This window comes from Chinchilla lanigera, unplaced genomic scaffold (genome assembly GCF_000276665.1).
Source record: "Chinchilla lanigera isolate Chin_1 unplaced genomic scaffold, ChiLan1.0 scaffold00007, whole genome shotgun sequence".
Classification (NCBI taxonomy): Eukaryota; Metazoa; Chordata; class Mammalia; order Rodentia; family Chinchillidae; genus Chinchilla; species Chinchilla lanigera.
Window position 1 is genome coordinate 24,877,060 of NW_004955408.1, and position 16,464 is coordinate 24,893,523.

Below are 16,464 nucleotides of genomic sequence, written 5' to 3' on the forward strand. Positions count from 1 at the left end.
GGATTCACTGCGGGGCTAGTGAAGCAGCTTGCACGACCCTCCCAAGATCTCATGCTGTACAAGGTCCAGGCCGCACCAAGCCTGTTTCTATGCCCGCTCCCACATGCCCCTGGGCACAGGCCCGGCCCCCACCTGCTTGATCTTCTCGCGCTGCTCGGAGGCGCTGCCCGCTCCATTGATGTGCAGGCTCTTCTTGTACATGGCCATGCGTGTCTTGCCCTCGCTCCTCTGAATCTTGGGCAGCCGCGCCTTTTCCTGCTGCTGCCGCACCTTCAGCTGCTCTATCATGCGCTGGTTGTAGCGCTGCATCTGCTCCCGCTCCTGGAGGGCCGGGGGGACACCCAGCCGGGCTGCAGTCAGCTGAGCTCGGCACAGGGTGTGGTCAGAGCCCAGGACCCATATGGCCCGGGGCACTCAGCACAGCCTGGCTTGTGCTAGTTTATTTCTACTGCCATGTAACACTTGCAGCTGCAGTGTTTTAACTCGTGGACCCAGAAAACCACGGTAAGCCAAAGAGCATCTGTTTTGTTAATATTTTAAGTCTTCTAAATCCCATATCAAACAGATGATTGCACACCATTATTAACATCTCAAAGCAAAATATACACCAGAAGGGACAGCTCATCATAATTGATAGTGCTGTAAATTCATATTTTATGAAGTTTTTTCTTTCAGTGCTGAGAGTCAAACCCAGAGCCTCAGGTGTACGAGGCGAGTACTCTACCATTGAGCTGTGTCCCCACCCTCTATGAAAAAGCCTTGATATCCTGGCAGTGAGGGAGGCTGAAGCAGGAGGACTGCAAGTTCAAGTCCTGCTTGGGCAACTTAGCAAGACCCTGTCTCAAAAAAAAAGCTGGAGCACTCCTGGATTTGGTCTCCAGTACCATACACCTACACACGAAAGCCTTGATAAATCTGCAGACAACACTTGTGTGTATTTCCAAACTCTGCAGAGGCAGCTCCTCCCTCAGGGAGCCTCCCGTGACCTCCACGTCAGGCTGAGCACCCTATTCTGAGCTCCCGAAGTCCTACGCTGACTTCTGTCACTGCACTTAGATAAGGAATCGGAGTTCCCTACAGCTGCTGTGTGTGAATCTTCAGCTCACCTGTCACTGTCTCTACTATGGGAACCGAACAGACTGACAATTAGCACACAGGCACGCAGGTGCTCTGGCCATATAGGTCTGGCAGCTCTGGGGAGATTTCTCAGCACAGGTGGAGTTTAAGGGGAGCCCTAAGAGTATTCTGAAGGAATGCCTGGGAGAGAGGAACAAAAAAAACAGGAGAAAAAGGAAAGGAGGGCGAGTGTGGAGAAGGTACGCAATAGGCGGTCAGGGTCAGCGAGGGAGCCTGAGCCTGCCCATCTGCTCCTGTACTGGTTCCCCTGGGTCCCTACAGAACCACCCAGGCCTGCGAGTCGGTACCAAGCGATGCAGGGTCACCGTGGCCTCGCAGCTGGCCAGGTCCTCAGCAGCAGTCCCCACCCCACCTGCGGGAGCCTCACCTTCTCGTGCTTGCGCAGCAGCTCGTGCCGCTGGAGGAAGTACTGGTCTTTGAGCTGCTGCTTCCCCAGCTGGTGCCTCTCCTGCAGCTGGTGCTCCTCCATCTCCCACAGGGCGGCCTCCCGGTCTGCAGAGAGAGGACACGCCACGCGCCTGGTGAGGTGTGACCAGGCCTGAAGACCAGACTCCAGGCCTCTCTCTCAGGTCTCATCCTGCTATGGCTGACAACCAACCTGCGCGTGCTACCTCATTAGACCGCACTGCCCTATCTGAGTCCTAGAGCTCACTCTGAGCCTAAGAGATGCCAGCTCCCAGCCAAGGGGAGAGCAGGGAGCAGTCTGAGATTTGAGATCATTAAGAAAACCTCTTCAGACCTCCGCTACCACCTCTGCCGAATGGGCACTGTTACAACATGGAGGGAAGAAACATCCCTGGGAGGCAGGGGCAAACCGGAAGGGCTCAGATGGAGACCCTGCGAAGGGGACACAGGGTGAGAAATGCACTATCAGGGAGGAAGCAGCCCCTGGGACCAAGTGCCCTAACTTGGCCTTCTCAGCCCCTAGAAGTGGAAAAATACATATCTATTGCTTCCAAACCACCTAGTATATGGTATTTTATTAGAACTTCTGGGCCAGACTAAAGACACTCAACCAAAGAATAGTAATCCTCCAAGACTCGGTTTCCCCACATAGAAAGATTGGGATGATAGGACCCGTCTCATAGGTGTAGGGTGAGAACTTCATGAAATCAAGGTATGAAAACTGACTACACATGGCCTGGCAGAGCAGCCGCTCCACACGTGACAGCCTTCGCATGGGGCTGTCATGCTGTCTCCTCCATCTGATGTCCAAGCTCCCTTATTTACAATTTCCATCCCTGCTGCATCTCTGCTTTTCTCTTGACTTCTGGAATAATGTCAAAGAGTGTGGGTGGGAAGTGGTATCTTTGCGTTGCTCCTGACTTCAGTGGGGGACTGTCTCCAGATTCACCATGAAGGGTCTGTCCAGTCTTCAGGATGGAGGAGCCCCAGTAGGTTTTCCCTCCCCTCCCCACTCCCACTCACAGTGGTCCTAGGCCAAGATGGCCCACCCACTCCGGGCCCCACCTCGAAGGAGCTCTTGCTTCCTGCTGAGGCACTCGCGCTCCTTGTCACAGATCTCTCGCCTGTTTTCTGCAGTGAGCCTCTTCATGGCCAGCTCCAGATCCTCCTTCTGCTTAGCTACGAAGTCCCGGTCCTGTGAGCAGGGAAGAAGATGAAACTTCACCCACAGTTGGCTGTGAGACTATTACAGGACAAAGGTCACCACGACCAGAGAAGAAAATTCAGGTTCAAGCCCCAGCGCCACAAAAAAAAATAAGTAGTTAAAAAAATTAAAAGATCTTTCCATGTTATGATGTAATCATCTGTTAAGTGTGTTCTAATGGCTAAAAATATTTCATGGAGGGATAGACTCTTATTTCCCCAAGAAATAACCCTGCTTGCCTCAGGATTTCCAGAAACAGAAAAGCCAAGCTAAACAATGTGCAATTTTTTTTTTTTTTTCTTTCTTTTTTGGTCTTTTTGAAACAGGGTCTCACTATGCAGTAGGACTTGCAAATTTTTAAGGATCTTGATGTAACTGCCAGATTGGCTTCCTACAGGGCCGTGTAGTCTGCTCTCTCTCCCTGTCTCTCTCCCTCTCCAAAGGGATGAGGGCCTGTCAATCTAACCCTTACCTGGCCCTATGTTTAAAAAATACTTAAAAATTTGACAATTTAAAAAAAAAATTGATAATTATGTGAATATATGAACTACAGTGTGACCTTTCAATACATTTATGACTTGTGTGATGACCTGACCAAGGTAATCAGCACATCCATCACTCAAACACTCATCATTTCTTGGGGGCACAACTTTCAAAATTCTCTAGAAAATCAAATAATAAGAAATGCTGCCAAGGCCGTGATAAAAAAGGAACCTTCACTGCTAGTGGAAGCGTGAACTAGTAAAACCACTATGGAAACCAGTTTGGAGATTCCTCAAACAACTAAAAAGAGAAACTCCACTTGACTCAGCTATTCCCCTTCTAGGCATCTTTCCAAAAGAGCAAAGACATCATATTACAGCGACACATGCATACCAATTTTTTCTTTTTTGAGACAAGGTCTTGCTATGTAGTTCAGGCTGGTCTTGAACTCACTATGTAGCCCTGACTGGCCTCAAACTTGCAGTAATTCTCCTGCCTCAGTCTCCCCAGTGCTAGGATTACAGGTGTGAGCCACCACACTCAGTTACATGCACACTAATTATATAACATCACAACTTTTCCTTTTTTTTCAAGACAGGGTGTTGTTATGTAGTTCAGGCTGGCCCTGAACTCACTATGCCGCTCAGGCTGCGATCTTGCCTCAGCCTCCCAAATGAGGAATTACAGGCATGTGCCACCATGCTGGGCAGCAGCATTCATGCTAGCTAAATCCTAGAATCACCCTGTATTTCCATCAACTGATGAATGGGTAAAGAAAATGCGGTATCTATATATAATGGAATACTACTTGGCTATAAAGAAGGATACATTTCAGTCATATGTAGGAAAACAGATGCAACCTGAAAACAGTGTTACGTGAAATAAATGAGACACACAAGATTAAATACCGTATGGTTTCATACGATAAATCCAAAACATAAAAAGCAAAATAAAGACAGATAAAAGGAAACAGGAAACTAGGTTTTTTGCAGATAGGAAGGGAAGCAGGAGATAGGGCGGCATGGAAAGAACTGGGATGTGCTGTGTACACGTATCAACTATACCCAAGAGAAATGCAGGAAGGGCATCTAGAGATGGGGGGAGGGGAAGGGAATAGAAAGAGTAAGATACATTAAGTACGGGTACCTATTCCCTAACGTGAGTGCAAACACTTACACTGCAAACACAGACTAGTGAGAAATGTAAAAAACTCTTCTAACTACAGTTAAATACATAATTAATATCGATTATAATCACTCACGCTACTGTGCAATAAAACACAAGAATCTATTCCTCCTATCTCACTGTACCCACTGATCAACCTCATCCCGTCTCTTGTTCCCTCCCCTTGGCGCTTTCCAATCCGAGTTAAGGGACAGCGTGGGGAGTGGTCCTAGGAAGAACAGGAAGCCTGGAGTCACACCAGGCTCAAGGCCTCACCCTCACTGAGGGCCCCGCCCTTCCTTTTATCTGTCTTTATTTTGCTTTTTATGCTTTGGATTTATCCTATGAAACCATACAGTATTTAATCTTGTGTGTCTGATTTATTTCACTTAACACTGTTTTCAAGTTGCATGGCCCTAACCTCTCCAGTGTCACCTCTCTGGGCCTTAGTTTCCTCCTCTGCAAATGGGAAAACAAGCAATTCAAATGAAGCCACGAATATGTAACCAGCCCATACACAAAGCGTTTGTAAATGTGGACTAATATTCCCTGCATTTGTGGCCAAGGAAGGAGAACGTGCAGACACCAGAGTAGGAGAAATGGGACTACTGCAGTAAAGGCTGAACAGGAGGCTGCTGCAAGGGGTGGAGCTGGGAGAGGCTGGAAGGAGGGGCAAGGCCCAGTGAGCATGGTGAGGGCAGCTAATCTTCGGACTAGGGGCAGCTACTGCAGGGTGTAAGGCACAGTGCAGGGAAGGGAAGGAAATGTGATGGATTTGCAGTTTGTACTCTTTGCACTCCATGGTGTGACCACAGGAAGTATGCGGGAGCCACGGAGGACGCAGGGAAGCCACTGCAGCGAAGGTCGGGTGTTCAGGTGATGCTGGATAAAAGGCAGGACACATGCACATGCGCGCGTGCACACACAGTTTCAGGAGGTGAGAGATGGAAGGGGATTGGAGGGAAAGGAGCCAGGAAGGACAAGGTCTCTGGCCTAACAACAGGGAGGAAGGTGTGCTCAAAACACAAGGCCAGGCCCAGGTCCAGGAAATGGAGAATTTTTAGACTCCAAAGCACACCAAGCAGCAGGTGGCTGTGCTGGGCTGGTGGAGGAGGTGGGACACACCAACAGCCCTGGCCCAAGCCAGGAGCGCCAAGGACAAGCGCCAGGGCTGGAGACTCACAAGAAGCTGCTTCTTCTGCGCGTGTTCCTCCATCTTCTGTTTCATGCTCTCCTTCCGCTGCTGCCGGGGAAGCTTCTCGACCTCGCTCTTCACCTGCACCAGAGGCACAGAAGGCAGCAGAAGTCAGGACCCTCCTCATGCCAGCCAAACCCACACCACCACACCAGGACTCCAGGGCTGGGGAGATGGAAGGCAAGGCCTTCTCCCTGCTCAGCGAGCCCTGCCCCTCTGGTGGTACCTGCTCACCTGCTCCCACATGCTGTGATCCCACTTTCTAGACTCCTCTGCGCTGGACACGGCTATTTCTGGCTGCTTGGTTTCCATTCCCATTTTGGTACCAGCACAGTTTTTCTCAGTCTTTTACAAAAACTACTGCTCCCCCAGAAGCCCCTTTAGACAGTTTTTTTTCCTAATCATTCTTGATTTACAAAACATTAACCTCACAGATATATGGTTACCATCCAAGATGTCTAATACCAGTATCTGTATCAAAACCTAACATTATTCTGCTTCCACAGGTATCATCCCAGCTGAGAGTGCATAATTTGGCTTTCTCTTTGTGACACACAAACACACACTCAAAAATATACCTAAACCAAACAATGAATTAAGACAAGATACTAAAAGTGTTCAAATACTACAAAAAAAAGTAAGAAAAGGGCAAACAGAACAAAAGCCAGAGAAGACTGAGGAGAAATAATAATGTCATTAAATGTAAATGGCATAAATATTACTGTTAAAAGACAAAGATTTGCAGATTGGATTTTTTAAAAAGCGAAGTCCAACAATATGCTATTAGGTACAGGTAGGGCCAACCTCCTCAACCCCACCTGCTCTAGGCTGGGCACATGATCTGGGCTTGCGGAGCAGCATAGTCCATGCCACAGCTTCAGGCACAGGCCCACAGTATACGTGACCCTTGCAAGAATAGTGAAAGTTTCAGGATATTTGCTGAACAGCTAAGGGAAAGCTGCTCTCTTCCCTGCGGCTGCTAACCTGGAAGATGTAGCCCAAAGGGAGGGCACCCTATCATCCTCTGGATCTGTCAGTTGAGATACTATCAATGCAGTCAAGCAATGCCTTTTTCTTCCTTTCCTACCTTTTGCAATAGCTGTAGACTTGCACAGCAGTACAATAGAAAAGATAGGTAAAACTGTGAGAAATCTTGTGAACCAGCAAATGGGGACTAAGTACACCAGAGGATATGGGACGAATCCCAAAGAGATGCAGGTGAGGGGAAATCTTTATTCTGTGTATGAAGCCACATAACTCTCAGATTCAGCCCTGAGCTGCACATGCAATACAGCCAAGGCTGTATAGTAAAGCTTTTGGTTTTTTTCCAATAGTGAAAGGGATCAAACCTGGGGTGCTCCATTATCTGAGCTATATCCCCAAATCGTTTTATTTTTTATTTTGAGCCTGGAAAGCTTTTGCTAAATTGCACAGGCAGGACTCAAATCTGCAATCCTCCTGCCTCAGCTTCCCTCATTGCTGGATTATAGGCATGTGCCACCACACCCAGCACAGAAGAGGCTTTTGAAAACCAAGATTAGAAATACCACTCATAGAAGGTTCTATCTTCTCTGACCCTAACAAGGTTGGTTGCCTGCTAAAACAAAAAGAATTTTATATGGCTCTAAAGCTTCTTAATTGAAGCCATACAATATAAACTCTAAATAGTTATAACAGATATGTAATAGATATACTATATTATAATAGATATATTAGTATATCATACCTATTGTATAGATATATCTATTATATAGATATTATATAATAGATATGTATAATTCCCTAGAACAACCACTGAAATACACAAGTACACATGCATACACACTGATATATACTTAACCCCAAAAATTCCAATATTCCAAAAAGAGGAAGGTGAACAAAGGAATAAAATCCAGAGAAGATAAACAGAAAACAACTTGTTTACATGCAAATCATAACCACCCTATTAAAGGACAAAGATTTACAGATGAGATTAAAAGGTCACAGTCTAACAATAAGCCGTCAATAAGAAACCTATATAGATAGGCAAGTTAAATTAAAAGGATGATAAAATACATTCTATATAAACTCTAATCAAAAGAAAGCAGGAGCTGGACAAGGTGGTACACACACCTTGGAGGTGTGCACATGGGAGGCTGAGGCAGAAGAATCGTGAGTTTGAAGCCAGCCTGAGGTAAACAGTAAGATCCTGATTCAAAGTAGACTTCCAAACAAAGACTAATCAGGAGTAAAGACACATTGCACAATGACAAAAGGAGAGGTCAGTTTACTGAGATGTTTTTTTTTCCCCCCTTGGTGAGACTGGACCTCGATATATAGCTCCGGTTGGCCTTGGATTCACTGTGTAGCCCAGACTGGCCTCGGACCCATAGTGATCCTCCTGCCTCACCCTCCCAAGTGCTGGGATTACAGGTGTGTGCTACTTGGGCAAAGATGTCATAATTTTAAATAACAATATAACTTCAAAAACATAAAACAGAAACTAATAGTAATTTAAAAATAGATTATGTGTTTGTTTAGTTTTTGTTGTTGTTTAGTTAGTTTTTTGAGACAGAGTCTTGCTACGTAGTTTAGGCTGACCTTAAACTCACTGTGCAGTCCAGGCTTTCATCAAATTTAAAATAATCTGCTTGTCTTGGCTTCTCAAGTGCTGGGATTACAGGCATGTGCCACCATGCCCAGCTCCAATAAATACATAATTATAGCTGGAAACATTAACACTCCTTTTCAGTAGGTGAAGAGAATGAGTGAATGAAAAACTAGTAAGTCTGCTGAAGATCTGAACAATACTCTCAGCTTGACCTGTCTGACATTTCTAGGGCACTCTACCCACAGGGCAGAATAGGTATCCTTTTTAAGTATACACCAGACATTATTAACATAGACCATGAGGTTTGTTAAAACCAACTTTAACAAATTTATAAAAATGGAAATTTGTTTTTGGTTTTTTTCCGGTACCAGGAATCGAACTCATGACCTCACACTTGCCAGGCAGGCACTGTGCCGCTGAGCTAAATCCCCAGCCCCAAAAATGGAAATATTAAAAAATATTTGACCATAATGAAATTAAATTAGAAGTCAAAAACAAAAATATATGAAAGTCCTAAGTATTTTTGAATTAAATAATGAACTTCTAAATAAACCATGAATCAAAGAGAAAGTTTCCAAAGTATGTTCAAAATAATTTGAATTGAATAATAGTGAAAATACAACACATCAAAATTTATAGAATGGGCTGGGGATGAAGATCAACCATACAGTTCTTGCCTAGCATGCATGAGGACCTAGGTTCAATTCCTAGTACCAAAAGAAATAAAATAAAAGCAATTTAAACCCAAGTCAAATATAGAAGCAGAAATCAATATCACTGAAAACAGAAAATCAATAGAGAAAATCAATGAAAAAAAGGGCTGGTTCTTAGAAAGGGTCAATAAAATGAAACCTTTACTCAGCTCAACAGAGAAGGAAGAGTGCAGAGGAAGACAGGAGGAGGATGGGACAGGGAAGAAGACAACACCGTAAATTACCAAAATGATGCATGAAAGAAAGGACATCACTACAGACCTGACAGGTATTAACATGATACTTAAGAAATATTGTGAACATTTTTATGCAATAAACTCAAATACATAAATGAACAAATTCTTTGAAAGATAAACTATCAAAGCTTCCCCAAGAAAAAACAGGTAACTAAAACCAGACAGAAATTACAAGAAAGCCATAGACTCATCCTCTTGAATACAGATTCAAAAATCTTTTCCAGGGCTGGAGCTTTAGCTCAGAAGCAGAGCGAACATTTTGCTTAGCATGCATGAAGTCCTGGGTTCAATTCCCAGTACTAAGGAAAAAAAAAAAGCCTTTCCAAAATATTAGCAAATTGAACATAGCAATATATAAAAAGAAAAATAATAAAAAAAGAAAAAGAAATAATCCTAAATAGGTTTTAGCCCAAGAATGCAAAGCTGGTTCAATATTTGAAAATCAAACAATATAATTCATAATATCTACAGACCAAAGAAGAAAAATCATGTATGTCAACTGATACATGAAAACCATTTAACAAAATTCAACACCCCTTCATGATAAAATCAGGAAACTACGAACAGAAAAAAACTTCTTTAACTTAATAGAGGGTATCTATAAAAAAAAAAAAAAAAAAAAACCTTCCACAAATATTATACTTGAAGAAAAACACTGAATGCTTTCCCCTTAAAGACTGGAAGCAAAGCAGGGATGTCTACTATTTTAACATCATATTGAAAGACCTAGCCAGCACAATAAAGCAATAAAAAGTAATAAGTGTATAAATTGAAAAGGGAGAGATACACTGTTTTCAGACTTTCTACATCGAAATCCCAAGGAATCTACACACACACACACACACACACACACACACACAAATACTATGTGAGTTTAGCTCAGGTTTCAAGATACAAAGTCAACTTATGACTACCAATTTATCTGTATACTCTAGTAAAAAACTAAACTGATGTTTTTTTAAAAAGTACTTTGTATAATACCAATATTATACTTATGTACAAAAAATAACAAGTATAATTCTACAAAAATCTATGACGGTGAGCTAAGAACTAAAAAACACTAAAATAAGATATCAAAAACATACAACACGTTCATGGGTAGGAAGGCAACATTGTTCCAGTGGCCCACAGATGCAACTCAATCCCCATCGGAATCCCAGCAGACATTTTCCTAGACATTAACTAATGCTACGCTTTATATAAAAAGACAAAGGAACCGGAATCACTAAAACAATTTTGAAAAAGAAGAACAAAGTTAAAGGATTCACATTACCTGACTTCAAAGCTTACTATAAACCTACAGTCATCAAAACATTGCAGTATAGGTGAAGGACAGACAAACTGATCACTGAAACAGTGTAGAGTTCAAGAACAGACCCCACCTATATGGTGAAATGATTTTCCACCAAGACACAAAGGCAGTGTAGTGAAGAAGCTTTCCAACAAGCTGTGCTGGAGTAATCGGACATACACAGACAACAGTGAGCCTCACCCCTCTCTCACACCTATCAGATTAACTCAAAATGAATCATACAGCTAAACGTAAAACCTAAAATTGTAAAAACCTCTAAAACACCACATTTCACCTTGGGTTAGGCAAAGACTTTTTAGACATACCACCAAAACATGATCCCTGAAAGAAAAAAATGGTCAACTAGATTTTAGCTAAAGTACTTTTCCTATACGTGAGACACTATTGGAATTGCAAGGTGAGCTACAGACTGAGAACAAATATTGGCAAAAAACATAGCTGACAAAGTACCTGTGTTCCAAAAAAAAACTATCAGAATTCAGTAATAAGAAAACAAACCTCGCAGTTAAATAGGCAGAAGATCTGAATAGATAGTTCATCAAAAATGACATATGGTAGCGAGTAGGCATGCAAATGAAAAGTTACAAGGAGACATCACTTCACACCTGCCAGAATAGCGAAAATAAAGATTGGTGCTGGTGTCGCCCAGTCATAAAGCACTTGCCTAGCATGCAAGGGGCCCTGAGTTCCATCCCCGGCACCACAGAAAATAAGTAAGTCACAGTACTGAGCGTTACTAAGGATATAGGGCAACCAGAACTCTCACATGTTATTAGGGAGATGTAAAACAACTCAGACCTTTACGGAACAGTTTGCCAGTCTCTCATAAAGTTAAACATCTTCTTAACCCTCTGACTCCCAAATCCCACCAGATTTCATCTTTCTTCTTTTCCAAGTTCTGCATTTCGGGGGAGGCATCTTAGATTTATGATCTGAATTCCATTCCTGTGTTGTCTGGCTTTATGGGCCTCCGATCAGGGTCGCTCATCCTTGGCACTCCTGCGTGTGGTGGCTGGAGATCCTCTGTGGTCTTGTCCTCTACCCACTAGATGCCAGTGGACCTCTCCTTCCCAACCCCAACTTGTGACAACCAAAACTGTTTCTAGGTGTTGCCAAATGTCCCCAAGGAGAGGGGTGGAACAAGTTAGTCCCTGGCTGAGAACCCATGTCTTAGATGAAAGTCCTCATAAAATATCTCAAAAATCTTATTTGTGCAGCTGCTGCTTTTGCACCAAAGGGCTGCCTTGGTTCTTGCATCTAACCCTAATTTAGCTGCTGTCTGTGGTGACTGCCAAAATGCCTTCTGACAGTGCTATATGGGGCAAGAGGCCACTAAAGGTCTCACGGCTTAGCACTGTGCATTTATGAGCTTGGTCACTCTGTTCTCCAGGACAGAGGATTAGAAGCAGCAGCTGAGAAAAGTGTTGGGAGTTTTCTGCTAAAGGCCCTGAAAACACTAAACAACATTACTCTGGCAGTGCAGGGAGGAAGCAAAAGCAGTGTCATCTGGGGCCGCTTAGCAAAGGGGCACAAAGACTAGGGACAGCCTGTTCCAGCGCTGCTCTCTGGCTGACATCTGGAAAGGGAGGCAGGGGCAGGGGAACTTGTTCTACTAGATGTCAGATAACCTGCATTCCCGGCCAGCCACATGTTGAACTTGTTAGCTTCCCATTTGCTCACCATGAAAAACAAGCTAGCTTTTAACTCCAACTTCCACAGGCATACAATTCTGCAGTGTTATGGAAGCTCCAAACCGTTTCACACACAGGTCATGCATCGCTCAACAACAGGTATACATTCTGAGAAACATGCCACTAGGTGATGTCATCATTATGTGAACTGTAGGTAGAAAATATGCAGGAAAAACCGTCCTGTGCATGTACAAAGATTTCTCCTGTGGTGATTCCCTAAACAATACCGTGTAACCACTACTTACATAACAGTTACACTGTGCTGAGGATTAGAAGTAATCTAGAGATGATTTAAAGTATACAGGAGGATGTACAAGGGTTACATGCAAACACTACTACATTTTATATAAGGAACTGAGCCTCCTTGAATTTTGGTATCCATGAAAGGGCCTAGAACCAATTCCCCAGAGAATATGTAGGAATAACTATATGTTTAACAAACTGAGTAATAAAAGCCCAACAATTAGCTCTGGGAGCAAGGAAAATACAAGCTTACATTTTGCTTGGCTCCCCTATGAATTTAAAAAAGCATGAGCCAGGCGTGGTGGCACACGCCTATAATCACAGCACTGGGGGCGTGGAGGCTGAGGCAAGAGGATCACTGCGAGTTTGAGGCCAGCCTGGCCTACAAAGTGAGTTCAAGGCCAGCCTGAACTGCATAGTGAAGCCCTGTCTCAAAAAGACAAAACAAACAAAACAACCACACCAAGCAGCTGTTAAATAAATGATTCACAGAGTCAAAGCAAGCAAGGATGCACAGAAGAATAGTAACAGGCACATAATCTTACTAAGGGGCCTGAGCCAGTCCTTTCCCAAAAAGTCAGAAATGCAAAGAAGTCAAGCCTTTTCTCAGGAAAACTTCTGAAAGAAAAACACCCAAGGCGAGGGTGGAGGGTTTGTTAAAAACTGAATCTAGGAGGGCGGGGCTTAGCTCAGTGGCCCAGCGCCTGCCTGGCAAGCCTGAGGCCCAAAGTTTGACCTCCAGCACCACAAAAAACAAACAAGACCTGAGTCTGAGCAGGAACCCAGGTACCAGAGTCCACACAAAGCCCAAGTTCAATGACCAACTAGAATCCCGCTAAGGAGAACGCCCATCTTTGTTAAGGGCAGATTCTGGTCAAGCAAGAGTAGCTTCCCGGGGCCCTGCCCTCTCTGAGGCCCCTTCTCTCTTTCCCTCTCTTATAGTTTCTTCTACACACAGACACACAAAAGGTGTGTGACTACGATGGGGTTGAGACAAGGGGGAGACTGGCTTTTATGGCAGGGCAGATACTGGGTCTCACACTTAAGGACTTCTCACTTACGGCTCGAAACCTCTGTGTGAGGAATGGATGCTCACACCAATTAATCAAACAGCAGGCTCCTTTCTGCTCTGCATGATGTGGCCTCTGTGTAACTGTCCAGCTTCCCCTCCTGCCAATTTCATTTCGTAAGCTCCTGTAACTCTGAGCACTCTGCAGTTCCTCTGAGCACTTCACTCCAAGTTCTCCCCGGTACCACAGGAACTTTGCCCACGCAGCTTCTCCTTCCTGAAATGTTTTCATCTCAACTTAAATGTTTCACTACTGAACTCCATCCTCAGCACTCCCTCTCTTGAAATTTTGTTCTGAGAGGCCTTCCCACAGCACTCTAGAGCACAACTTTCCACATTTGCTCTAGTCAGCAAGTCAACTGACTTTCACAGCATGTTGGCAACTGTTTTATTTATCGGTGCAAGTCCATTTCTGACTCTCCTGCAGATTCCTGCTTCTTTGAGGTAGGCACCCCGTCCGTTTTGTTCACTGCAGCAGCCTGGGACCCAGCACGGTACCAGGCACTCAGTACATGTTACTGAGCCACTCCTTTGACAGAGGGCAGCTGGGAGTTGGGGCAAGGGCTTGACCTCGGTCCGAGTGCTAGAAAGCCTGAGGTCCAACACTGGAAACCAGGCCTGACGCCTACTTCTGCGCTCTCTGTACAGTGGCTGGGCCCATGCTGAGGACCAGCTCCTCTCTTCCACCCCCCACTGTGCCCCAGGCCACTCGCCCACCTCTCTGCAGGCAGAACGGGATCAGCGGAAGCCGGTGCACAAAATTGAAGGGGATGTAAAAAATCAGCCATCAACATAAATAACATTAAAACACGTCTCATGCAAAAAAATCATGAACCAAATGCCTAAATATTATATTAAACCAGAATCCAGCTGTACACTTGGAGGACCCAGCCTCCCAGTTCATCCTAATCCCAGGCCTGTCAAGACCTGTCTTTACCCTAGTAGCTGATATTCTGTTCATGAATTCATTTGTATTCATTACATGAGAGTCTTTTTTTTTGAACTGGTGATTTAATCTAGGGCCTTGTCTATTCTAGAAAAGCATTTTACTGCTAAGCTCCCCACCCCTTTGTTTTATTTTGAGATAAGGCCTCAGTAGTTATCCTTGAACTTGTGTTCAGCCTGCTGAGTAGCTTGGATTACAGGTATGTACCATCATGCCCAGCTTATTTTCTTTAATCTTGATGTGTGTGTGTGTGGGGGGGGGGCACACACACATATTGGGGATCAGACCCCAGGCCTCGCTCTACTAAGCACTCAGCCCTGACTGCTGAGTGCTTTGCATTCCCTTAAATGTTATGCCCGAGCCACGTCTCAGGCCAGCCCTGGCCCTGCGCAGTTGGTCACTGGTCAGGGGCCTTGGCTCCCAAAGGAATCCACCTGCCTAAGGCCCCTGGGCAGCAGCAACTGTCACACCGGTAACGTGCTCTAGGGCTCCAGCACAGTGGCCCAGCCTCAAAGGCTCTCACTGCTCTCAGCTGGACGCCGGGCCACCTACCCTGGAGGCTTCTACCTTCCTGTCTTCCTCCTCCCTCATGAGAGGCCAAGGTAATGTCCCAGCCTCCCAGTCCGGCCGTGGAGGGAGGTGAGGAGGTGTGGGCTGTTCCCTGACACCCAGATGCCCCGCTACGGAGCAGGCTCAGATGTGCCTTGGACATCCACCTCCTCGCCACCTTCCCTTCCCACCACAGGGAGGAGGACGAGAGGCCAGGGCACGGAGGGTGGTGTGCAGGCCCCGGCTATGCCCTCTTCCCTCCCGTAACGGCATCTCCAACTTGGGGCGCCACTCCTCCTCCTTCTTCCTTGCTCTCTTTTCGCACAGAGCCAGCACGGAGGAGGGCAGAGCCCCCAGAGCTGGAGTGGTGCGGTGGGGCACACACATCCAGACTGGCCACCTCCACATCCCCACAGCGCCCCATGTGGCGAGGTGACGCCGGGCTGGGGTTTCCTTCTATCTCTTGCAACAGAGGGGGTCCTAACACTCCTGGAGGTCCCTGCCCAGTCAGCACACAGTCACCTCCTTCTTCATCACTTTGAGCTGCTCTTGGAACTTGGCATAGTCCCGCTCTTGCTCCAGGCGGATCCGCTTGGCCTCCTCCCGGCGCCGCACCGCATGGTCTTGCTCCATCTTCTCGACCTGCTGCTTCTGTTGACGCTCCAGGTTCTCCAGCTCTGTGTCAAAGAATTTCTTCTTGGCCTAGAAGGAGCAACAATTCAGAGAAATTCAGCAGAGGTACTTTCCATCTGGGAAGATAGAGACTAGAGCTTGTCCTGAGACCTGGGACAGGTCACTTCACTTCTCTGCATCTTTATTTCCTCAAATGCAAATGGGAGATCAGACCACTGACCATGACGGTTGGTGCATGGCATGATTTCTTCCTAGAAATGCTCCTCTGTGACTCAGAAGGTCACTGTGACCTCCGTCCTGTGGTTACAGGTCCCTGCCTAATGAGATGAGGAGACCCCAGGAACTGGGCAATGGTTGCAGGTTGCTCTCCACTGTCTCGATCACCCCCGCCTTCCGCAGCAGAAGGAAACAGAGGCAGAAGCCCTCCAAGGTCCCACTGTTTCCCACACTCACATTGATTTCTTGATCAAAACGTTTGTGCATCTGTTCCAACTGCAGCTCGTGCTTGTGGCTCAGCTGGGTCTGATTCCGATGCTCTTCTTTCTGGAGCAACCGAAGCTCTCGGAGTTCCTGGCGCCTGAAGGGTTAAAAGATGAATGGAGTTCATGGGGAGACTGTATCTCCGGGATCACGGTATTCACAGCTTGGGACATTGTGGGCTGAATCATGAAACAGAACTATACAAATAGTTCTTAGGCAGAGGCATGACTGGAGCTCAGGCTTCATTAGGTATTCACTCACAAACAAAACATGAATCACCTCAATATATAAAGAGTACTTATGAATCAGTAAGAAAAGGAAGAATACTCTCCCCACAAAAGCAGCACAGAACATGAACAGACATGAAAGAGAAAAACAAAAAATTTAAGTTATCTATATGGGTAGGAAATGCAA

The 16,464-nt window shown here is 45.5% G+C and overlaps 1 protein-coding gene across 1 annotated transcript in view; it reads right to left on the minus strand.

Moving 5' to 3' along the window:
- Stk10 (serine/threonine kinase 10) overlaps positions 1 to 16,464 on the minus strand; it is a gene marked incomplete at its 5' end in the record, with an annotated part of 113,681 nt that overhangs the window by 13,027 nt on the left and 84,190 nt on the right. Inside the window, 6 exon segments of the mRNA XM_005376335.2 lie at positions 133 to 321; positions 1,505 to 1,629; positions 2,608 to 2,737; positions 5,577 to 5,669; positions 15,460 to 15,639; positions 16,024 to 16,147. Coding sequence (XP_005376392.1) covers positions 133 to 321; positions 1,505 to 1,629; positions 2,608 to 2,737; positions 5,577 to 5,669; positions 15,460 to 15,639; positions 16,024 to 16,147 — 841 coding nt within the window.